The sequence below is a fragment of the Pelophylax lessonae genome, assembly GCF_965119305.1.
Source record: "Pelophylax lessonae genome assembly, chromosome: 3".
Lineage (NCBI taxonomy): Eukaryota > Metazoa > Chordata > Amphibia > Anura > Ranidae > Pelophylax > Pelophylax lessonae.
The window spans coordinates 395,822,878-395,849,325 of NC_138770.1; the positions used below are offsets into that span (position 1 = coordinate 395,822,878).

Consider the following 26,448-nt stretch of genomic DNA (forward strand, 5'->3'; position numbering starts at 1 on the left):
GTTTGTTTTGCAATAAATGCAGGGGGGAAAAAAAATGCAGTTGTCAGCTTCCCTAAAATTCAGACAGACTGGTTTAGAGAAAATGCAGATTACAGGCCCAGTTCCTAGGCAGGAGATTAGATACTACTCGAAAGCATAGCTTGGTTCATGCAGCACAAGTCTATGAAATGACATGTGCACTTGGATACAGCATAGAATTCTTAAGGCAATGTTCTTTAATCGTTAGTCCTTTCCACTAATACCACTTGAAGTGCAGCTGTAGAGACCTATTTCCTCCTTGACACAACAAATAATCAGAATAAAGATTATATATATATATATATATATATATATATATATATATATATATATATATATATATATATATATATATATATATATATATATATATATATATATATATATATATATATATATGGGGAGTACCATTTGAAGGGTTCATGCACATTGGCTTAAAAAATTAAAATAAGAAGCGCCAGTGCTCTTAAGAATTTTAAGTGTTTTGTACTACCGTAGCTAGTGGTCAAAACTTACAATTCAGGATGCACTTGGCCGAAATTAACTTTAAATAACAAAATGTAATTAATTAAATGTCGAATATAATACAGTTCTTTATAAAAAAAAAAAAAAATTATTATATATATAATTAATTATATATATAATTTTTTTTTTTTTATAAAGAATTGTATTATATTCGACTTTTAATTTAATTTTAATTATATAATTTTTTTTATAAAGAATTGTATTCAACTTTTTAATTAATATCATGAATTTAAATGAATATAAAATTTATTGATGGCTTATATCAGCACCTTTTGAAGCGGTGTTAAAAGTCCTGCCTGCTGCATTTTTAGTGGATATTGGGTCGGTTAAAGAAAAAAAAAAAAAACGCACCTCCCCACTAAAATGCATTGAAAACGCAGCAAGAACACATAAAAAATGCACCAGTGTTGCGTTTTTGATGCATTTTGTGAGCCACATGACCTATAAAAACCACACATTTAGCATAGTAAAATGGCAGCAAAATCGCAGGCGAATCGCAATGCCGATGATTTTAGGCAGATGAAATTTTGGTGCATCAGTAGTACTAGTGGTTAGGGAGCATTTAGCGTTTTTTTCTGCTGGAAAACCAATCTCAACAGAAAACTGTTTTTTTTCTTCTTCCTCTAAACATCCTAATGTGCGTGGACACATCGAACAATAGTTGCTTCTACAGGCAAAACACTAAACTCCTCTAGGAGCAATGTTTTTTTTTTAAGCCAGTGTGCATTGCATGGACCTAAAGAGAGAATCCACAAAAAGGGGGTGTAGTACTCTGCAAAAAAAGAACAGAATACCCTTCACTATTGTGTGCGAAGCACATGTATTCCACATCAGATCTTTTCTAAGGCACTAAGCGAGCACACACCCACCCATACCATACATACATACGTAGCGCATTTTATTACATAAAAATCTGCTAACGTGTATGGCTGAAAAATGAAACCACAAACTGGTGAACAGTAATCTAGCATGTTTAACAAGGAAAAAAGTCTTACTTGTACATCCTCATTTCTATTACTTGTGTTCTGGAGTTGTCTACTGCTAAGTCTGCCAACTCAAATAAGGACCCGCCTTTGGCACATAATCATCTTCTTATAAATAGATCAATTTGGGAGCACAGGTGCTGGCCCCCTTAATTATTATCAGTACGCTAAACTTTGTTAACAGCATTGTTGTTATTGCACATCATTGATGAACTAGTCTAAAGAAATCGGTTCTCCTATAATGTACCGTATTAACTAGAAGTCTTGGCACTGTACCAAAAACGGTAAAGAATACAAAGAGAAGGAGTGCTAACATAAGCCTGCTCCAGCTATTGCGACACCTACAAACTAGTTAGCTCACATATTAGATTTTCATATCTAAACCCTAACACTCATTATTGAAAGACAACCAAGTAAGAACGGGTGGTTTTAAATGAATTCACAATGTGCAAGTTGAATATGCTCCTTTATACTGAACATTTTATCAGGAACATATACTCTATTTTTGGTTTAACCTTTCTATTCAGGGAATGCTATCCAATCAATTAGTTTCCATTTCATTTGAATCCTGTAGTCATCACGGAGGAGGAAGAATTAGCACACTGTAGAGGTGATGATTTATTTAATTTGGGTATGCTCACAATAGAAAAAAAAAAAGTTCATATAAAATATAATTACTAGGAAAATCAAAGCACTAGTAAATAATAGGTTATACTTTCAGGATGTCTGTAAGGCACAAATCTTCAAAATTTCACCTTCACTTAGAAATAAGGTGCACTTAAACTATAACAAATAGTTTGCTTTGGAAATCAACAACTCATTTCCAATTTATAATCAACTTCCAGTAAAAGTCAAATTATTAGAATTTAAAGGGAAAATAAAAATATACTTCAACTAACCCATATTGATATGTACTAGCTAGAGACTATACTGCCTCTTACATCACTCACCTAATGCTTATGTACTGTATGTTTGTCAGTTCTATCGTATTCTCCAGAATTTTGCTCTCGTTAATGTAGAGGTCACTATTCTACTTCATAGATTTACTCACGGAAATATTTCTTATCCTCTAATACAGTATTAAAATAAAAAATAATAAAGCAGTTTTAGATATTCTAGGAAGCAGATGTGATTGAAGCATGCAGTTCACAGCATTGCAGAGCTGTAGTAAATTTCTTCTTGTCGGTGAGGTCACAAATATGGTTCAGTTCAATTTGCAGAGATAAAAAAAGGCCTCTTTCTTCAACAGGTCCATGAGAAATCTTCAAGTTTACAACATTTGGTTAGAGCGATGTTGGCCAGCAGTTCAAAGTGAGGGGTTTTAAAGGGTATGGTAATTCCTGTCTTTGGCTTTGCAGAACTTGTACAAGAAGAATACAACTGCTTGGATACCTAAAACAAGGACTATTCCACCAATGAAGCTAGCAGCATCAAAGGTGTTCTTTTTTGAAGGTTGTGAAGTTGGTACAATCGTAGTGGCTGTAAAAGAAAAAATAAACAAACAAAATCAGTGTTAGAAACTGCAGTTGCCATACTTTATACTTGGGTAGGAAAAAAAAACAAAACCAAAAAAAAAAAAAAAAAAATAACAAACGCATATATAAATCATCAAGAGAGCATCTTGTCCCTACAGTAACTATCAGTGGTGGGCAACCAGCTGCAGATTCCAAGACCACATATATTTAATTTTTTTTTTAAATAAAACAAAGGAAATGATTATTCCTGTGATATTATGAGATAGCACACAGTTGACTTCGAGCATTCTTTGAGGGGTACAGGGATAGCAAAGTAGCAGTTAAACCAGCCGCAGAGCCACAATGCTAGATAACAGAATAAAAAATGTAAAGGGCACCAAGTTATGTGCCAAGAATAACATCAATTATAGTTACATCAAAGCACCATTTAACCACTTAAGCCCCGGAAGATTTGGCTGCTCAAAGACCAGGCCCTATTTTGCAATTCGGCACTGCGTGACTTTAAAGGACAATTGCGCGGTCGTGCAACGCTGTACCCAAATGAAATTGATGTATTTGATCACCTGTGCAATTTTTATTTTTTGCGCTATAAACAAAAAAGAGAGCGACAATTTTGAAAAAAATAATATTTTTCGAATTTTTTTTATATGAAATTCTCAAAAAAACAAAAAGAAAATGTAAAAATCAAAATTTAACATTTTAGGCCAATTTGTTTTCTGCTACATATTTTTGGTAAAAAAAAAAAAAGCAATAAGCGTATTTTGATTGGTTTGCGCAAAAGTTATTGCGTTTAATAACTACGGGAAAGGTTTAGGTCTTTTTTTTTTTTAAACTAGTAATGGCGGCGATCTGCGTTTTTTTTTGCGGGACTGCGTCATTGCGGCTTGCAGATCGGACCCCTGACTGACATTTTTGACACTTTTGGGAGTACCAGTGACATTAAGTAATCAGTGCTATAAATATGCACTGTTACTGTAAAAATTACACTGGCAGGGAAGGGGTTCACTTTATTGGTGATCAGTGGGTTAAATGTATCCCTAGGGGCGTGATTCTAACTGTGGGGGGGGGGGGGGGGGCGTGGCGTGTGATGTAACCACAGAGACATACTAGCAGGATCGTATAGTTTCTGCACTTACATCAGGGAGAATGACAGATGGCTGTGTTTACATCAGCCGCCTGCCTTTCTCCCTTTGCTGTGGGAGATTGCGAATGCCCGGCGGACATCAGAGCCGCCGGTCACACGCTCGGGGAGCCCTGTGCTCGCCCCCTACAGGCTCCTGGGCGAGCGACGTAGCCCTACGTCGGTTTGCCCAGGAGCGGCTGACCGCCGCAGTAAATAGTTGTGCGGCGGTCGGCAAGTGGTTAAGAGTTCACGTTTTGCTCAATTCTGACAAAAATCTAAGGTCGGAATTTTTTTTTTTCCAGCGATCATGTTCCTGTGCTCATGATGCTGGCTTCACATTGATAATACTGCCCTCCTGAAACTTATTCACCCCCTTCATGTATGTAAAAGCTTCAGCCATATCCAGACTTCCCCTCTTTTCTTGAGGCTGGACAAAGAAAAAAAATACAATTGCCTTACCGGTAACTCCTTTTCTGAGAGTCTTCCAGGACAGCCCATGAGACCTAGGGCTCCTCCTACCAGGACAGGAAACATGTTAACCCCACCAGATAGAAGGCGGTCCTCTAGTCCTCCCCCTTCAGTATTTCTCAAGAACTGTAGGATGTCCATGCAAAACATATGCATAATATAGAATACAAAACATCACCAGGTGGGAATCCGTCAGTCATGGAAGACTCTCAGAAAAGGAGCTACCGGTAAGTATAACTCGGGTTTTCTCAAGTAGTCTTCCAGGACAGCCCATAAGACGATGAGCCAGAACGTACCACTCTAGGGTCTAGAGAGGGACCACTGCCTGGAGAACCTTTTGACCAAACGCCTGCTCCTGGGAAGAGAGAGAAGGTCCAGGCAATAATGTTTAACAAAGGTCGAAAAATTAGACCAGGTGGCCGCCTTACATATTTGTTCCGGTGAGGCTCCACTCAGTCAAGAGTTTGCGACACCAGGGCAATGGTAAATACCGGGCCTCATTGGTTCATTGCCGAACCAGCTAAGGTGTACATAGTGCGGGCCCCAGCCTCCACCTTCCGATGAGTCGGGTCCTTAAAGGCCGGGGACTCTTCAACCGGACTCATAGTTGCCTTGTTCAATCCGGAAACCGAAGGGTCGACCACCAGTGGGACTGTCCACTTCTTAAGAAGGGACTCCTCGTAGGGGTAACGCCTAGTAAAGCGCTTAGGAACCCCACAGGGACGATTTGGTCGTCCCCACTCTTTAACGACAATTCTGTCAAAATAAGCAAGGAAAGGAAACCCCTTTGCCACTCTGGATGGCTTGCGAGTGCCAAAGGGTACCTGCGCCTCCGTCGCAGCTTCAGCTACGTCCTCCATCACAAGGTGCATGGTCTCAGACCCAAAAGAGTGACCCACGTCCAAATCAGATTCAGGATCTGATGAGAAGGATGAGGCATGGGAAGGTGGGGGGGGGGGGGGCGCTTTTTGCTAGCCCATCGCCCGCAAGCCATTTGCACCCGGGACACAAGAGACTCCAGGACTGCAGTCAGTGCATGGATGGATGGTTGGTTGGTTGGTTGGGACCCGGAGGGCACTGCAGCCTCAGAGAGGGGATCAGGTGGGGAAATATGCTCCAAAGACTCCATGAGTCACTAGGGGGACCTCACAAAAAAGTAACACACTGCTAAGGAACAACCCCCACTGCACTGGCAGTACCACCCGATCGCCAAGCACAAGGCACTCAGCAGAGAGGGAGAGGACCCCACCAGACTCACCACCCGCCGACACAGGAACCTGCAACCAGAAGGAGAATCTGCACTACACGTGCAGCAATCAGGAAGCTAAATGATCCAGGAGTCAACACCAGGAGATAAGGAGGGGCTCCCATCGCCGAAATCGCCGCACACAGGGCTCCACTGTCATGGCCACCGCTGTTTGTAATGGCAAACAATAAGAAAATGGTCGGACTACACAAACATGGCCGCCGTTTATAGGAATACAAAGGCTACAACAAAATGGCAGCACCACAAGGTATACAGGGACCCAGAATTGGGAGACTAGGCCTCAAGGACAGATTCAGGCAGAACGGAGGACTCTGGCAGGAGCCCCCACTAAGTACAACCAACCCCCCCCCCCCCCCGATCGTCTAGTCGCGCACCTCCCCGGCCCCCATCGCCAGTTTGCTTCCGCTGCCTGAGCAGCAGCTGCAGAGGAGTCCATCCTGCTCTTTGTGTTCCACAGCCTCTGCTGGCTGTCACAAACTACACCAGTCGCCCAGCAGTCCCCCCTGTTCACATCTTTAAGGAGACTAGAACCAGCTTCTCCAGCACCCACTGATGACGTCACTGTGAACGTAAAGGACGCTACGCCACTCTCTCTGGGCCAGCATGGAAAGTAGGAGCTCCGTCTCTTCCCCCTACACGCTGTTGGATCAGCAAATGCACTCCGCCCCCCCCGCACGGCCAGCCACGCTGCCGGCAAGGATGCCGTCAGAGAATGCATCATGTAAAATGGACACAGACCATCCCTCCTGCTCCCCTGACACCACCTGCGGTCATGGCCCTCTTTCTGGCAGTGGGCAGATTTCCCTCAATAATTTGATGGTATTTTGCCCCATCCATTTTTCCTTCTATCCTGACAATTGTTCCAGACACTGCTGCAGAGAAACACCCCCATAACCGGATATTACCACCTCCATGCTTTTCTGTAGGATGGTGTTATTTGGATGGTGAGCTGTATTGGATTTCTGCCAGACATATGGTTTGGTGTTGAGGCCAAATTTTCAATTCAATTTTAGTCTCATCTGTCTAATTTCAGCTGAAATAGAAAATTGATCCTTTATTGAAGCATGTATGGCCCCCCATAACACATGAACGCAAGCACGCAAACACATACCTTAAAAAAAAAAAAAAAAAATCTACATGCAGTAATAAAGCTTTCACACGGGTGGCAGGGTGGTTATAAAAAACAGGTGGTTAATCTGCATTTATACTTCCCACCTACAAGCGGACATGGTGTTGCTCAGGTAAGTACACACAACATACCAAGTTTAACAGGCAGCATCACCTGTCAAACTGTCCCATGTAGGTGAATGGGAGAGCACTGAAACTGGCCACCTGAACACCTGCAATTTGTATTTCAGGGGCGGTAAACACTGCTGCTAGTGTGAAAGAAGAATTAAGACTTACTTGTAAAATTTTTAGGGCTGGTTGATGCAGGAACTGAAGTGGTGTTTCCAGTCGGGGCTGATAAAAAAAAAATAAAAATATAGATACATTTATATATATTTATCTTAGAGGATTAAAGAAATCTAAGAAAACGGTTTGCAAAAATCATGCCCTTTGCTACAATGTGAAAGAAGTCTGATGCATTCTCTGTTGTCACGCCCCCCCCCCCCAACTTGTTTATATCTGGGCTCCCAGGCAACCTCTTCAGCCACTAATAATGCAGGAGCTACATCTTACAGATACTAGGAGACAGCAGAGAGTGTCCCCTGCACAACGCCTGCGCATACACATACAGTGTACACAGAAAATTAACGCTTGTTGGGGGGAGAGGAAGACGCAAATTTGCATAGTCTTGCCAAAAATCCTTACCTCCTAGCAATTTTGTACACACTGCTCCTTAGACTACCATCTAATAGCAAGAATATCTGAGCTATGCCAGAGACAGACTGACCTGAATGGGCAAACTGATGAGCTCCTGCTCCTGCTGTATAGGGGGGAATATGTAACCTCCCCCCATGAAACAATGTGCGAGAATGGTAAGGTTATCAACCCTGCATTAGCTCCACCATCTGACACAGAGCTTACACAGGGTTAGGACTGCAGAGTAACAAAGCACTGCAATCCTAAACACAAATTAGACACATATGGTATTTACAGTAATGTTGCATTACAGAACATTTTATAGATGTACAATAATGGTACGACTCCAGTTACTACTATGTTGAATATCAATGTTTAGAACCTCTGTTAAGGAGGGGACCGAAAAAACGATTTCCTGCACTAGACATGTCACTAGAACAGGAGGTATACAGCGAATGTTTGAACCTCCAAAACAGTTTAATTGTATTTCCAGGTTACAGGTTGTTGAGCATTCTGAAAGGGTGGCATTTAGACTCTATTCAAACGAAGACTGTCAGAAGAACGTTTTAGGCTCCTGGTGCCTAACCTTGGGCCCTTAGACACTCTTTGTGCAGCCTATGTAGAGACTGATAGGTTTCTCACTATTGCCCTGTATAGTAGTGATTTATAGCAGTTTCATGCACCATGTCCCCAGTCTCTGACCAACGCCTGCACCATGTGCGCAGTCTCTGACCAACGCCTGCACCATGTGCGCAGTCTCTGACCAACGCCTGCACCATGTGCGTAGTCTCTGACCAACGCCTGCACCATGTGCGCAGTCTCTGACCAACGCCTGCACCATGTGCGCAGTCTCTGACCAACGCCTGCACCATGTCTGCAGTCACAGATGGTAACATAGTTGTTAAGGTTGAATGATACAATAGTCCGTCCAGTTCAATGTGTGTGTGTGTCAATATTCATTCCCCACATCCCTGTACATTGCATTCTTTAGGATGCATGTCCAAGAGTCTTTTAAAAATATCAATACTCCCCATTGACACTACCAATTGTGGGAGAGAGTTCCACAATTTTACTGCCCTGACAGTGAAAAATCCCCTACGCAGCATAAGGTTAAACCACTTCTCCTACAATCTCATTGTATGGCCACGTGTCCTCTTACACTCCCTAAGACTGAAAATTACCTTTTTTTTTTCCCCTTCTCAAAATGGTACATTTTTCCTCCCCTTTAATATTACAACCGGTACCCACTAGGGATGCCCTCTTTCTCTGTTGATTTTCAATAAGCTCATGGAGCCCATGGCGGAGAACATTCAATCCCATTCTCAAATTTCAGGCTTTACCCTAGGAGACTCTAAACATACCCTTAGCCTTTTCGCCTATGACATCATTTACAGTTGATGAATCCCAGTCAATCCCTGGTCTCGGTACACAAAGCAATACAAATGTTTAACTATGTGTTTTACTATAAGCTCAATGAGACAAAGTTTTATATATTAGACATTGGAGTATCTTCAAGCAAATTTTTTTTTTTTTTTTTTTTACACTGCCCTTTGGTGATGTCATGGGCCATACTTAAGACCCACCATATCAAGAAAGTTGACCACTACTTTAGGCATTGTCTATATGGCAGCTGTCAAGAAAATATGGTTGGGCCTGCCACACTAAACACTGTAAAATACACTATTTCTAGTATTGCCATGGATAATAGACAAGGATTGGAGGAATACAGGATTACAGTCATTCATCTGCAAATAAACGAACACCTTCATAAAAAGTGATCTTTAAGCACTTTACCACCGCCCACAGTAATATTACTGCGGCAGAGTGGCTCGTTATCGTCTGACGACGTAGTACTACGTCGTCAGACACTCCCCCTTCTGGGCGGCGCTTGCACGCCGCCGGAGGCTCGCTCCCGCTGTTTTCAGTCACAGCGGGAGTCGGGCCAGGGGAGGAGCAGCGGCGATCGCCGCCGCTCTTCCCCCGGTCGGGGATCTAGTGTGGAGATCCGCCCGCCTGTGTAAACACAAGCGGGCGGATCTCCATAGTGACAGGGAGTGACAGATCGGACTGTTCAGCATAGCTGGACATCCGATCTGTCCATGACTCACTCAGTCCCCTCCCCCCCCACACGTTAGTAAGCACCAGGCATACATTAACCCCTCCCTCTCCAATAAAATTAACCCCTTCCCTGCCAGTGTCATTTTTACAGTAACAGTGCATATATATATAGCACTGATTACTGCAGTAATGTCACTGGTACCCCCAAAAGTGTCAAAAATGTCAGTCAAGGGTCCGATCTGTCCGCTGCAATGTCGCAGTCCCGCAAAAAAAAAAAAAAAAATCGCAGATCGCCGCCATTACGCGTTAAAAAAAAAACCACCAAAAATGACAGAAATCTTTCCCTTTGTTAGTAAACGCAATAACTTTTGCGCAAACCAATCAAAATACGCTTATTGTGATTTTTTTTACCAAACATAGGTAGCAGAAAACAAATTGGCCAAAAATTTTTTAAAAAATTGTTTTTTACATTTTTTTGGGGGGGAATTTCATATAAAAAAATGTTAAAAATATTGTTATTTTTTCAAAATAAACGCTCTTTTTTTGTTTATAGCGCAAAAAGTAAAAATCGCACAGGTGATCAAATACCACCAAAAGAAAGCTCTGTTTGTGGGAAAAAAAGGACGTAAATTTTGTTTGGGTACGGCGTCGCACGGCCGCACAATTGTCAGTTAAAGTCGCACAGCGCCGAATCGCAAAAAGTGGCCTGGACGGAAGACAGCAAAATCCTCCGGTGGTAAAGTGGTTAATAAAGAACAGTTACAGGGACTTACCAAGTGTGGTATTGGATGCATTAGCTGTAGTAGGTGATATGGGAGCAACAGTTGCATTTGTTGTTGGGACCACTACACAGAGAAAAAAGACAGTCTGCCATTAGAAACACTTCAAACTATGCAGTCTTACAGTACTATGTAGTTTTTTTTTCCACACTCAAATCCTTATTTCTTGACATAATCGCACTTCTTTAGATATATACATCCATACTCTATCGTGCAAATATTATAAGCAGCCGTGAAAAAAAAGCTGTAAATTAAGAATGCTTTCAGAAATAGAAGTGTTGATACTTTATCAACAACAAAATGTTTGTCAATTAAGCTGGAAAGATGGAAAGTAAACAGAAGAGAAATCAAATCAATATTTGGCGTGACCACTCTTTGCCTTCACAGCATCAATTCTTCTAGGTACACTTGCACTCAGTTTTTGAAAGGAACTCGGCAGGTAGGTTGTTCCAAACATCTTGGAGAACTAACCACAGATCTTCTGTGGATGTGGATGTAGGCTGCCTCAAATACTTCCGTCTCTTCACGTAATCCCAGATAGACTCAATGTTGAGATCAGGGCTCTGTCGAGGCCAAACCATGACTTACAAGACTCCTTGTTCTTTATGCTAAAGATAGTTCTTAATGGCATTGGTTGCATGTTTGGGGTCGTTGACCTGCTGCAGTACAAATTGGGGCTAATCACACACCTCCCTGATGGTATAGGATGATGGATAAATATCTGTCTGTATTTCTCAGCATTGAGGACACCAGTGATCCTAACCAAATCTCCAACTCCATTTGTAGAAATGCAGAACCAAACTTGCAAGGAACCTCCACCTTGCTTCTTTGTTGCATGCAGACATCCATTATTGTACTGCTCTCCAGCCCATAGGTGAACAAACTGCCTTCTGCTACAGCCATATATTCCAAATTTTGACTCATCAGTCCAGAGCACCTGCGGCCATTTTTCTGCAGTCCAGTTCCTATGTTTTCCTGCATAGTTGAGTCACTTAGTCTTGTTTCCATGTTGAAGGTATGGCTTTTGACCACAATTCTTCCATGTAGACCACTTCTGACCAGACTTCTCCAGGCAGTAGTTGGGTGTACCTGGGTCTCTCTGCTTTCTGCCAGTTCTGTGCTGATGAGACTGCTGGACATATTCCAATGTTAAGAGGGAGCACAAGGTGTCTCATCTGCTGCATTAAGTTTCTTTGGCCATCCACTGCATTGCCTGTTTCTTTGTGCTTCTTTAAAAGAGCTTGAACAGCAAATCTTTAAACCCCCAGTGCTTTGAAATCTTTGCCTGGGAAACACCTTGCTGATGCAGTATAACTACCTTGTGTAATCAGTCTAAATGAAGTTGTCTTTTTTTTTTTTTTTTTTTTTTTTAAGTTTTTCTTTATTATCTGTTAATTAAAAATGCCACCCACAAAATGGAAAGTAGACACCCAGGGTGATGTCATTTTTAGGTGCAACTTTTTGGAAATAAAAGAAACCTGCTGGTATTGAGGGTTAAAATATAGAGCTAAGTAATGGTACATTAGATACAATGCATACAATTCATACACATGGGGAGGAGGTGGTGAAGGGGGTTAATATACAGGTAAAATACAGAGATGCTTAGGTTTTTGTGCAGCATAAGGAAATAGTTAATACACAGGTCACACTATGAAGATCAGTAGTGTAATAAAGCCAAGGGCTAAAAGGGTAAAAAAAACAAACATTACTTGCAGCAGTTGTGATCTGTACAGTGACCATATTCTTACAATTGACTCATTCATTTATTAGTTCCTTTTTTTTCCCTTTGTTTTCAGAGAAAGGGGAGAGCTCAGAGATGCAAACAATGTAAACACATACTGTTTGCACCAGGTAATTGGTCTCTCTCCATGACCAAATCACAGCAATCCTAAAAAGAGAGGCTCGGATCAGCTCTGTACAGTGTCTGACTGGGTAAATAACCTTACACCACGTCCCTGTTTAAAGATGTACAGTAGTAGTGAAGCAGTTAACCTAGAACTTGATGGTCAAGGGGGAAAAAAAAAAAAACGGGACATCTTTATTAGCACAGTGCTTTATAGTGCTTTATATTACAAGCAAAGGGAGACAGACTCATAGATTGTATAAATAATCAAAGCACCACGTCCCAGTTGAATATGTAAAGGGAAAAGAAATAGGGCTCAAAGATTGAAGGGGACTTTGCAATAAGGGTGCGTAAAATAAATACCCCTGAGGAAGCGGCTACCGGCCGTGAAACATGTCGGGTTGAACGTGTGGATATCTCCACATTTCCGCACAAAACATCAATATTCTGCGGTACAGGATAAATCCCTACACGGTTTACCCTTTTGTAGAAATTGTTGTACACTTTATGGTATTTAAACTGCATATAAGAACATGGTCTGAAATGGTAAATGTTTTTTATTGATGCTGTGTATCTGTTTGAATACAGTACGCTAACTTTTAATGATTTGTTTTCTTTAATAAAATTAATATTTTTTGATACTTTAGTTGTACCATTATATTTGTTCTACCAGCACCCTTATTGCAAAGTCCCCTTCAATCTTTGAGCCCTATTTCTTTTCCCTTTACAGTGCTTTATATATCTTTACACATCACTGTTTAAGAAAGCTTAATTTGTTACCTGTTGTTACAACTGCAGTTGGTGTCACTGAAGGAACTACAAAAGGAAAAAAAGTAGTAAAATTAATACTTAAAAGAGGTTTAAAATATTGAATTAACCCTAAAGTGATGGCATTTCTTACTTTCTTCAACTAAAAAATGAAGAATACCAAAAAGTAGCTGCTTGTATACAAGAGGAGCCTTCCACTAGATGGTTAGTAACTGGTAGGGGTACACAATGGATAGAGAACACTGATATGACTACACTGACTGCCATCACTGATAAGCACAATAATATCTGAAGAGGAAGCTGAACATCAGATACGTTCTCACTCCGTAACTGTACTTCAAATTGCAGATGACATTATTACAATGATAACTGCACGAGTTGTCCAGTGCTAACATTAAAAATGGGCTTTCACACTAACTACACAATATTGGAGGTTTTTAGATGTAAACCAATACTGCAGCGGAGTACAGCTTTGATCACACACACACACGGTAGGGTACAATACCTTCACATGAATCTATCTTAGAGCAGTTTACTGTTCCCGAAGTTTCATTCCGACATTCTGTAGTAGCTGTTAAAAAATAATTAAATAAACCGTTATTTTCTTTGCACGTTGAACATTTAAAGCGGAAGTACAGCCTAATACCTTAAATTCTCCCCTGCAATCATTAATGTAAGCGGAATTCAGCCTTATTTGTCAAAATGAAAAAATAATTTTTGTAAGAACCCACCGTAAAATTATTTTCTCTGAGTCCTCTGACAGTCGCTGCCCGATGGTATTAGCCTTCACTAATGGGTAATGGCGCCCTCTGCAGGAGCAAGGCTAGGCAGATAATTATCAGGTTAATACAAAAAAACTTTTATACCTCGGCACACCACTAGGGGGCCATCCCTCAGCCATTATCCTGAACCCAATCTGATATTACTTCAGTTTGTAGCAAGCAGTACCGGAAGGTGGCAGGGACGGCGACTGTCAGAGGACTCAGAGAAAATAATTTTACGGTAAGTTCTTACGAAAATTCTATTTTCTCTTACATCCTCTGACAGTTGCCGCCCAATGGTATTAGTCTTCACTAATGGAACGTCCCAAAGCAGTGCAGGTATCAGGGGTGGGAAAGCAACGCAACCAACCTAGAAGGCAACGCAAACAGCCGGGCCAGTAACAACCTGAGCTCACAGGAAAAAACTGGAACAAACCCAGAAACAACAAAAAACACCACAAGGAGGGAAAGTAAAAATAACGTCCCCTTAAACAACAGCCGCACTCAAAACTTTGCGGCCAAAGGAAACAGCCGAAGATGCCAAAACATCAAGTTTGTAAAACTTTGGAAAAGTGTGAATGGACGACCAAGTCGCCGCCTTGCACACCTGAGCCACAGAAGCCTGATGGCAAAAAGCCCAAGAGGCACTAACGGCTCGAATAGAATGGGCCCTTACCGAAAAAGAAGGAATCTGACCCTTAATGGAATAGGCCTGAACAATCGTCTGACTAATCCACTTAGAAATGGTCGCTGCGGAGGCGGCCGATCCCTTCAGGAGGTCCCTCAGGAAAAACAGAGAATCAGACTGTCGAAACAGACTCCGTGGCGGACAGGTAAACCTTGACCGTCCGGACCACATCCAGGGAATGCAAGGCAAATTCCTTAGGATGCATGCAGCGAAGGCAACGCGATATCTACATCGAGGTGGAACAAAGAAACCACCTTGGGAAGAAAAGACTGATTCGGTCGCAGAACCACCTTCTCTCTATGAAGTACCAGATAAGGAGAGCGACAGGATAAGGCCGCCAACTCAGACACTCTGCGAGCCGACGTGATGGCCACCAGAAAGGCAACTTTGTGGGACAACAGACAGGGGAATCCCTCTGATGTTCTCAAAGAGAGGTTGTTGTAACCCAGACAAAACCAAATTCAGATCCCAGGGAGGCAAGGGAGCTCTCCTCGGGGGAGCCTAATGCCGTACCCCTTGAATGAAGGTGCGGACCAAGGAATGCGACGCCAAAGGTCGCTGAAAAAAGATGGCCAAGGCCGACAACTGACCCTTGACCGTAGTCAGCGCCAGACGTTGATCCACGCCCTCCTGCAGGAAGGCCAAGACCTTCGCCACCGAGAAGGAGCGAGGATGAAAACCATGCGCTTTGCACCAAGCGAAATAAGTTTTCCAGGTGCGGTGATAAATCTTCCTTGAAGTTGCTTTACGAGCCTTTAACAAGGTAGGGATGACGTCCTGTGCAAGACCTCTATCCCTCAACACCTGGCTTACAACAGCAATGCCGTTAAAGCCAGAGACTAAAGCAGGATGGAAGATCGGTCCTTGAGACAGAAGATCGTCTCGCAGCAGAAGTCGCCAGAGAGGTTCTGAACGATGAACGATGTCCGCGCACCAGGACAGTCGAGGCCAGTCCAGGGCAACGAGAATGACTGACATCCGTTCCAACGCCAACCTGGAGAGAAACCTGGACAACAGTTGAATCAGAGAAAAGGCATACATCAGCCGATAGCGATGCCAAGGCACCACCAACGCGTCCGCGGCGTCCGCCAGAGGAACGCAAGTTCTGGCAACCAATCTTTCCGCCCTTTGAGAAGGGACGCAAACAGATCCACGTCCGGGGTCCCCCACCGGGCACACAGGAGGCAATATATCTCCGGATGCAGGGACCATTCCCCTTGGTCCAAAGTCTGGCGACTCAGATAGTCCGCCTGCCAGTTGTCCACACCTGGAATGTGAACAGCCGAGATCGCCAGTACATGCGATTCGGCCCAAGATAGAATCTCGGCCACTTCCTTGGCCGCCCGGGAACTCCCGGTACCCCCTTGGTGATTGATATAAGTCACAGCTGTGGCATTGTCCGTCTGTACCCGGACACCCCTGAAGTAAAGATGACCACCGGAACAGACAAAGTTTGATCGCTCGGAGCTCCAAGACGCTTATCGGCAGCGAAGTCTCCCCCGCCGACGACCACGTCCCCTGGATACAAAGTGCACCCAGAACTCCGCCCCAGCCCAACAGGCTGGCATCCGTGGTGAGAATCGTCCACAACAGAGGCCGGAAGGTCTGGCCCTGCGTGAAGGACGGCGCCGGAGCCACCACAATCGGATCCGACCGTACCGGGTGACTCAATGAAATCCTCTTCTCCAAGGACTGAGGCGCCCTGTCCCACTTGTCCAGGATCTCCGCTTGCAGAGTCCTGGTGTGAAACTGAGCAAACGGAACTGCTTCGAAGGCCGAAACCATCAGGCCCAGAACCCGCATGCAGGTCCGCAAGGAGGAGGAAAAATCGTTGTCCCCGAGAGACCTGATCTCATCCCGCAGAGACCCGAGTTAGTCCTCCGGAAGGAAGACCCGAGCTTTAGCAGAGTCCAGGACCATCCGTAGGTACTGACAAGTTGAGGGAGTCAGTGCCGACTCCTGAAAATTGATGGTCCAGGGGCACTGTTCCTGTGTAGCCAGTGGGCATATACAGAATGGGAAGAGCTGATCATAGGTTCCCAGTGTTCTCTCATCAGTAAGGATGCATTGTACATCCAAATTCATGAGAAAATGAAGAGGAGGTGAAAATATACAATATAGCTGTGCTGGGGGGGGGGGGGCACATACACAGTATAGCTGTGCTGGGGGGGGGGGGCACATACACAGTATAGCTGTGCTGGGGGGGGGGGGGCACATACACAGTATAGCTGTGCTGGGGGGGGGGGGCACATACACAGTATAGCTGTGCTGGGGGGGGGGGGCACATACACAGCAGTGGCGTCACTAGGGTTGGTGTCACCTGGTGCGGTAAAACATGGTGTCACCCCCCCCCCCCCTATATTTGGGCCGGGCAGCAGCTCAGCGTTCGAGTTTTTTGAAGCAGGTTGCGACGGTCAATAAGGCCTACAGGATAGCAGGTTAGGCACTTCCTAATGGCTCAGTTCCTAGGAGCAGTAACGGATAATGGCTGACAGGCCATCCTGCCAGACCCAGCAAAATTGCAGCAGTGATCCCTCCGGTTATACGTTCGCTCCCTCTGGGTTAACCAGGCTGACTTTGGTCAGTAATGTAGCCCATCTGTACCCTGGCAGTGACACAGTCTTTCTCTCTCTGGTAGTGCTGGGCAGTATGGCTCTCTCTGACTAACCCCAGCACAGTCCTCTTTATGGTGTAGCACTCACTCCCTCAGCTTTTTCCCAGGTTCCCAGTCCTCAATCTCTCCCCCTAGCAGAGTGCATTCTGGGGGCTGTGGTCTGCTCCCTGTGGACAACAAATGGGGCCACCAATCTTCCGGGACTACATGTCCCATGATGCCCCCTAGTCTCTTCTGATTGGCCCTCCGCGATGGCCAGCGTGAAGGGAAACAGACCGGGCAGTAAGCTGGGCGGCAATCAGATGAGAGCCGCTCTCTCTTCTCCTGCACTGATGACAGGAGAAAAGAGGGGGGAAGTGGGGAAGATAAACTGACAGCCCGCAGATCGCTACCTGTTCTCTGGTGGACTGAGCGAGGAAAAGAGCCTGTTGTCACTGCTTAATCATACCTCCCTACTTTGTGTAACTCAGTGTAGGGGTAAGGAAAGGGCAAAATTCCTCCCACATACAAGAGATGGTCAGAGACTACAGACATGATACAAGAGACGGTCAGAGACTACAGACATGATACAGGAGACAGACAGAGACTGCGGACATTATACAGGAGACGGTCAGAGACTGCGGACATTATACAGGAGACGGACAGAGACTGCGGATATTATACAGGAGACGGACAGAGACTGCGGACATTATACAGGAGACAGACAGAGACTGCGGACATTATACAGGAGACGGACAGAGACTGCGGACATTATACAGGAGACGGACAGAGACTGCGGACATTATACAGGAGACGGTCAGAGACTGCGGACATTATACAGGAGACGGTCAGAGACTGCGGACATTATACAGGAGACAGACAGAGACTGCGGACATTATACAGGAGACGGACAGAGACTGCGGACATTATACAGGAGACGGACAGAGACTGCGGACATTATACAGGAGACGGACAGAGACTGCGGACATTATACAGGAGACGGACAGAGACTGCGGACATTATACAGGAGACGGACAGAGACTGCGGACATTATACAGGAGACGGACAGAGACTGCGGACATTATACAGGAGACGGACAGAGACTGCGGACATTATACAGGAGACGGACAGAGACTGCGGACATTATACAGGAGACGGACAGAGACTGCGGACATTATACAGGAGACGGACAGAGACTGCGGACATTATACAGGAGACGGACAGAGACTGCGGACATTATACAGGAGACGGACAGAGACTGCGGACATTATACAGGAGACGAATGAATGTGTGTGAAGGTGCGCTGGTATTGAATGAATGAAAGCTGCTACCTGAACTGTGCTTCAGTGAATAGGATGTGTAAATAATAGGTGCGCTAAAACAATATGATGCATAAACAAATATACAAATAATGCACAATTGCATAAAGTGATGAAGTGAGATCAATGTGATATCAATGATTGAAAGTCCAAAATCCCACTGAGTGCCTTGGATAAACTCAAAACTTATAGGTGCAAAAAACTCTTAAAAATGTTGTGCATTCCCAAAGTCCACAAGAGCTCCAAGTGTTGAAGGTTGAAAAGGTGCACTGTATATGGCCGGTGCTCTATAGTGAAAAATCCCACCACCAACACGCTATCCTCCTTACCAAATGCAATGAATTGGAAAGCAAAATTCATTAGATGCTGTTGGGAGGGAGGAATCAAAATCACCACCCTGTGAAAATGCAGGATAGGCCTCTTACCAAAAATCAGGTAACTCAGCGCAGGGAATATACATAGGTGATGCCTTTTCAATCTGTAGTGATCGGTGGCTGTTTTCTCTAATGATCCGTCTCGTTACTGACTCTCCAGGTTAAACATGGGCATGATGTAAGAAAAAACATATACAGACCATGGCGTGATATCCCCGGGATAATTTAATGAATATCAAGTGTTGCACTTACATTCAATATGGAAAACAGTGGCGACAATACAGACTGGTTGCCTGACTCGGCTGCAGACCGAGCAGTGCTGGACGTCCGTGGCGGCGCGACACGCCTCCTCTCTGACGGCGTTTCCTCTCAAACGGGCTTCTACTGAGATAGGAGGGACGTGCGCGCCGCCACCTCCGTCCTTATGAAGCTCCGACGTGTGACCACTTCCGGTGTCCGCAATGAATGTGCGGAAGTCCTAACTTATACAAATGATTCTACTGCTAAATCCATTACAAAACATTTCGATCTCTATTATAGTGAACGAGGACAAAACAATCTTGGCAATAATGGATATATTCAATAAATCAATGTGCAAATTAAAAATTTAAGGACTCCGGAAATGAACACTGGCCCGACTTCCTGTGTTAATGTATAAATTCAATATATAAGCTAACAACAGAAATACGGGGAATATAAGTATGGGACTAGTAAAAGTCCATTTAAAATGCAATATAAATGATTCATATATAAAAACAATCATAAATATAGTTATATTAAAATATATTAAAACATATTAAATATATACTAAACTCATTTAATTGCTCATACTGTTTAAATATAAAATTGTAAAAATTTATTTATTTATTAAAATGGATATAAAAAGATAAAATGAATAAAATAGATGTAGATTGAGCAAGGAATTAACTATTATTTATATGGGCATTAATGTCCCATTCAATGTTGTGTCCCCAGGGCCTAAAGCACTTCATTTCATAGATCCAGAAGGTTTCCCTTCTTGAAATGGATCTCTTCAGGTTACTACCTCTCCAATGCGGTGTGTATTTTTCTATCACTATAATTTGTAGGTTTTTAGGATTTTTGTGATGACACTTGGAATAGTGTAAAGATACACTGTGTCCAGTGAACCCTTTTCTTATGTTGGAGAGGTGTTCCCCTATTCGGATACTGGCGGTGCGTATAGTCCTCCCAATGTATTGTAGTCCGCAACTACATTGGAGGAGATAAATGACCCCTTTAGTGTGGCAGGAGATAAACTCCTTGATCTGATATTCTTTTTTGGTAGTGGTAGATGAAAACTTTTTAGTCCGTATGGTTTTCGCTTCTCTACAAATTTGACAATTTCTACAAGGGAAGAAGCCTTTCATGTCTGGAAAAAATGTTGGTGTTATAGGTTTTTCAATAGGATTATTGGCGATAAGATCCTTTAAATTCCTCGCTTTCCTATAGATCATACTAGGATTATCGGGGAGAGAAGGCCCCAATATTTTGTCTCCTTGTAAGATGCTCCAATGTTTTTTGAAGACATGGTTAAGCCATTTGTAATTCTGAGAAAATTGTGTAACGAAGGCATATTCAAATCTAGGCTGAGCTTGGTGAGTGGAATCAGTCGATTTGGGCAAAATGAGGTCTTCTTGTGTTTGTTGTCCCATCAATTCAATTTCTTGATCCAATATCTGTGGCATATAACCTTTTTCTAAAAATCTTTCTTTTAAAACATTGGCTTGTTCAATAAAATCCGACTTCTTGGTACAGTTGCGTCTAATACGCTTAAATTGCCCTTTCGGGACTGAGCCAAGCCACTTGGGATGGTGGCAACTGTCCATGGTAATGAACCCGTTTTTGTCAGTCGGTTTAAAATAGGTCTTAGTAATAAAACCCGAGCCTTGTCTTAAAATTACTAGATCTAAAAAATTGACCGCTGTGGGGCTAGATTCATAAGAGAATCTAATGCCCCAACTATTGCAGTTTAGCTGGTCCATAAAAACTTTTAGTGATTGGTTACTCCCTTTCCAGATAAAAATTGCGTCGTCAATGTAGCGTCTCCAAAAAACGAGCTCCCTGGGCCTGTGGGAGAATATATTGCGATCCTCCCACAAGGCCATGAAGAGATTCGCCACACTGGGGGCAAATTTGGCCCCCATCGCTACTCCGGTACGTTGGAGATAAAACCGTTGATTGTAATAAAAGTAATTATGTTCCATGCCAAAGGTTAAAAGGTTTAAAATAAACTGTTTATGTGCCACTGATATGTTTTGATGGGTGTCCAAGAAAGTGCTTACTGCTTCGTATCCCATCTCATGCGGAATTATTGTATATAAAGACGCCACATCAGCAGTCACGAGTAACACATCTCCTTCTATATTCAATTGTCTCATTTCTTGGATGCACTGCGTGGTGTCTTTTAGGTAAGCTGGGGTTTCTTGGACCAAAGGTTGCAAGAAGTGGTCTATATATTTCCCAATTCTAGAAGTGACGGAATCGATCCCACTAACGATGGGTCTTCCGGGGGGTTTCGTTAAATTTTTGTGAATTTTTGGGAGATAATAAATAATGGGCAATTTAGGAGAAAGAGGTATTAAAAATTCCTTTTCTTTCTTATTTAAAATCCCATCTTCAAAACCTTGTTTAATAATAGTTTCCAATTTCCTCTTATATCTGTGGGTGGGGTCTCTTTTTAAAATTTCGTAAGTATTAGTGTCTGCTAAGAGGTTGTTCATTTCCTCTATGTAGTCTTCTTTCTTCAGCAGCACTATTCCTCCCCCTTTGTCCGCTGGTCGGATGATAAGATCTTTGTTGTCACACAAAGTCTTGATCCCCTTTCTTAAATCTGTTTGAGGTTTATGTTGTATCACTTTTTTGTCCAGTTCATTCAGCACAGTGTCTCTAAATACTGTGATATTGCTACTCTGAGCACCAGACGGGTTAAAAAGAGAAGCATTTCTCAGATTGGTAGATTGTGTGGAACTGGTTTGATACGACACATAATTCCTTTCACCAGCTTTGGATAGGAAATGTCTTTTTACATTCAATTTTCTTACAAATTTTTGAATGTCTATAAAGGTTTCGAATTTATTCAGAGATTGTTTAGGGGCATATTTGAGACCTTTGCTGAGTGTATGTTTCTCGCTGTCTGTGAGTGCCACCCCACTCAAGTTGAATATGCCAATCTCTTCTTGATTATTCTTCTTTTTATTTTTACCACCTCTGCATCCTCTTTTTATCTTTTTCTTTTGTTCTTCTTTGGGCCCTGTCCTAAAAAACTCCGCTTATTGGGGTTAATGGGGGTTCTAGACTGGGGTTCCGCCCTCAAATCTTCTCTATTTTCATATCCTTCGTGTCTTAAGGGTTCAAACCTCATATTGTTGTTTTGAGGATAAGACCTAGGGGTTTGAGGTGTATCCGGATAATTGCCCATATAGTCCATCCTAACCCGTCTAGGAGATCTAGATCTCGAACGTTCCCGTTGTCTCTCTACTGATCGGGGTGGATTCCCAAAGTCTCCTCTGTGTGTTTCTTGTTTAGTGGGCCGAAAGTCTTCTCTGTGATTCTCTTTCTTTTTTGCCTTCTTTCCCTTTCTATTTTGAGAGGTGTCTCTTAATGGCTTGTAACCTTTATATGGAAGATTGGAGGAGGGTTGTGGTTTAGTTGATTCTTCCGGTGCCAACGTTCTCTGTTTTGCTGGATTTCTAAAACCAAAAGGTGTAGCAACCTTCTTAGATGTTCCTTCATCTGGATCATCTTCTATTGTGTCCTCCACTTCTTCTTCTTCCATAAGATTAATCTGCCATTTGAAAACTTTGGCTGAATGGTAATCTTCTAAATCCCTGAAGTATTTTTTTCGTTTTTTGGCTTTCTGTTCTTCTTCTTCAATTGTCATAATTTCTCTAAGTTCTTGATTGTAGATCTTGTAAGTTTCTTCTGCCATATGAGGAGACAATTTTTCTTTAATTTCCATAATTTCCTTGTTCAATCTAATAACTTTCTTCCTTCTTTTGTCAATCAGAAAGTTAAGGAGACTCATCCCGGCTCCGTTGAAGAATTGGAACCATTCTTCAATGTCTGAGTCTCCCTGGTCTGGATAAATGGTCCATCGCAAACTTCTTGGTACCATCTTTTCTTGGACGTACTTCTCCAAGAATGCGATGTCCCATGAGGCATGTAGTTCTGCCACCATCACGTTCTTTAGACGCATGAAAATGCCTCTAAGATCATTGGATTCTGAGGCATTTTTGACAAAAACATCATCTACTGCCAAAACTCTGTTCTTGTGATATTCAAAGATATCCATGAGGTATACCTGCTGCTACCCGTGTAGTATAAGTTGAATGAATGTGTGTGAAGGTGCGCTGGTATTGAATGAATGAAAGCTGCTACCTGAACTGTGCTTCAGTGAATAGGATGTGTAAATAATAGGTGCGCTAAAACAATATGATGCATAAACAAATATACAAATAATGCACAATTGCATAAAGTGATGAAGTGAGATCAATGTGATATCAATGATTGAAAGTCCAAAATCCCACTGAGTGCCTTGGATAAACTCAAAACTCTTAAAAATGTTGTGCATTCCCAAAGTCCACAAGAGCTCCAAGTGTTGAAGGTTGAAAAGGTGCACTGTATATGGCCGGTGCTCTATAGTGAAAAATCCCACCACCAACACGCTATCCTCCTTACCAAATGCAATGAATTGGAAAGCAAAATTCATTAGATGCTGTTGGGAGGGAGGAATCAAAATCACCACCCTGTGAAAATGCAGGATAGGCCTCTTACCAAAAATCAGGTAACTCAGCGCAGGGAATATACATAGGTGATGCCTTTTCAATCTGTAGTGATCGGTGGCTGTTTTCTCTAATGATCCGTCTCGTTACTGACTCTCCAGGTTAAACATGGGCATGATGTAAGAAAAAACATATACAGACCATGGCGTGATATCCCCGGGATAATTTAATGAATATCAAGTGTTGCACTTACATTCAATATGGAAAACAGTGGCGACAATACAGACTGGTTGCCTGACTCGGCTGCAGACCGAGCAGTGCTGGACGTCCGTGGCGGCGCGACACGCCTCCTCTCTGACGGCGTTTCCTCTCAAACGGGCTTCTACTGAGATAGGAGGGACGTGCGCGCCGCCACCTCCGTCCTTATGAAGCTCCGACGTGTGACCACTTCCGGTGTCCGCAATGAATGTGCGGAAGTCCTAACTTATACAAATGATTCTACTGCTAAATCCATTACAAAACATTTCGATCTCTATTATAGTGAACGAGGACAAAACAATCTTGGCAATAATGGATATATTCAATAAATGGACTTTACTAGTCCCATACTTATATTCCCCGTATTTCTGTTGTTAGCTTATATATTGAATTTATACATTAACACAGGAAGTCGGGCCAGTGTTCATTTCCGGAGTCCTTAAATTTTCAATTTGCACATTGATTTATTGAATATATCCATTATTGCCAAGATTGTTTTGTCCTCGTTCACTATAATAGAGATCGAAATGTTTTGTAATGGATTTAGCAGTAGAATCATTTGTATAAGTTAGGACTTCCGCACATTCATTGCGGACACCGGAAGTGGTCACACGTCGGAGCTTCATAAGGACGGAGGTGGCGGCGCGCACGTCCCTCCTATCTCAGTAGAAGCCCGTTTGAGAGGAAACGCCGTCAGAGAGGAGGCGTGTCGCGCCGCCACGGACGTCCAGCACTGCTCGGTCTGCAGCCGAGTCAGGCAACCAGTCTGTATTGTCGCCACTGTTTTCCATATTGAATGTAAGTGCAACACTTGATATTCATTAAATTATCCCGGGGATATCACGCCATGGTCTGTATATGTTTTTTCTTACATCATGCCCATGTTTAACCTGGAGAGTCAGTAACGAGACGGATCATTAGAGAAAACAGCCACCGATCACTACAGATTGAAAAGGCATCACCTATGTATATTCCCTGCGCTGAGTTACCTGATTTTTGGTAAGAGGCCTATCCTGCATTTTCACAGGGTGGTGATTTTGATTCCTCCCTCCCAACAGCATCTAATGAATTTTGCTTTCCAATTCATTGCATTTGGTAAGGAGGATAGCGTGTTGGTGGTGGGATTTTTCACTATAGAGCACCGGCCATATACAGTGCACCTTTTCAACCTTCAACACTTGGAGCTCTTGTGGACTTTGGGAATGCACAACATTTTTAAGAGTTTTTTGCACCTATAAGTTTTGAGTTTATCCAAGGCACTCAGTGGGATTTTGGACTTTCAATCATTGATATCACATTGATCTCACTTCATCACTTTATGCAATTGTGCATTATTTGTATATTTGTTTATGCATCATATTGTTTTAGCGCACCTATTATTTACACATCCTATTCACTGAAGCACAGTTCAGGTAGCAGCTTTCATTCATTCAATACCAGCGCACCTTCACACACATTCATTCAACTTATACTACACGGGTAGCAGCAGGTATACCTCATGGATATCTTTGAATATCACAAGAACAGAGTTTTGGCAGTAGATGATGTTTTTGTCAAAAATGCCTCAGAATCCAATGATCTTAGAGGCATTTTCATGCGTCTAAAGAACGTGATGGTGGCAGAACTACATGCCTCATGGGACATCGCATTCTTGGAGAAGTACGTCCAAGAAAAGATGGTACCAAGAAGTTTGCGATGGACCATTTATCCAGACCAGGGAGACTCAGACATTGAAGAATGGTTCCAATTCTTCAACGGAGCCGGGATGAGTCTCCTTAACTTTCTGATTGACAAAAGAAGGAAGAAAGTTATTAGATTGAACAAGGAAATTATGGAAATTAAAGAAAAATTGTCTCCTCATATGGCAGAAGAAACTTACAAGATCTACAATCAAGAACTTAGAGAAATTATGACAATTGAAGAAGAAGAACAGAAAGCCAAAAAACGAAAAAAATACTTCAGGGATTTAGAAGATTACCATTCAGCCAAAGTTTTCAAATGGCAGATTAATCTTATGGAAGAAGAAGAAGTGGAGGACACAATAGAAGATGATCCAGATGAAGGAACATCTAAGAAGGTTGCTACACCTTTTGGTTTTAGAAATCCAGCAAAACAGAGAACGTTGGCACCGGAAGAATCAACTAAACCACAACCCTCCTCCAATCTTCCATATAAAGGTTACAAGCCATTAAGAGACACCTCTCAAAATAGAAAGGGAAAGAAGGCAAAAAAGAAAGAGAATCACAGAGAAGACTTTCGGCCCACTAAACAAGAAACACACAGAGGAGACTTTGGGAATCCACCCCGATCAGTAGAGAGACAACGGGAACGTTCGAGATCTAGATCTCCTAGACGGGTTAGGATGGACTATATGGGCAATTATCCGGATACACCTCAAACCCCTAGGTCTTATCCTCAAAACAACAATATGAGGTTTGAACCCTTAAGACACGAAGGATATGAAAATAGAGAAGATTTGAGGGCGGAACCCCAGTCTAGAACCCCCATTAACCCCAATAAGCGGAGTTTTTTAGGACAGGGCCCAAAGAAGAACAAAAGAAAAAGATAAAAAGAGGATGCAGAGGTGGTAAAAATAAAAAGAA

General features: G+C 42.8%; 1 protein-coding gene across 1 annotated transcript in view; it reads right to left on the reverse strand.

Moving 5' to 3' along the window:
• Positions 1–2,173: 2,173 nt before the first annotated feature.
• The window catches only part of CD164 (CD164 molecule), a 73,462-nt gene continuing 49,187 nt past the window's right edge, over positions 2,174–26,448 (reverse strand). The window contains exons 3-6 of the mRNA XM_082250596.1: positions 13,616–13,681; positions 13,123–13,158; positions 10,494–10,565; positions 2,174–3,017 (exon numbers count right to left, since the gene is read on the reverse strand). Of these exons, the coding sequence (XP_082106722.1) occupies positions 2,848–3,017; positions 10,494–10,565; positions 13,123–13,158; positions 13,616–13,681 (344 nt within the window). The 3' untranslated portion in view covers positions 2,174–2,847. The remainder of the gene's footprint in view (positions 3,018–10,493; positions 10,566–13,122; positions 13,159–13,615; positions 13,682–26,448) is intronic.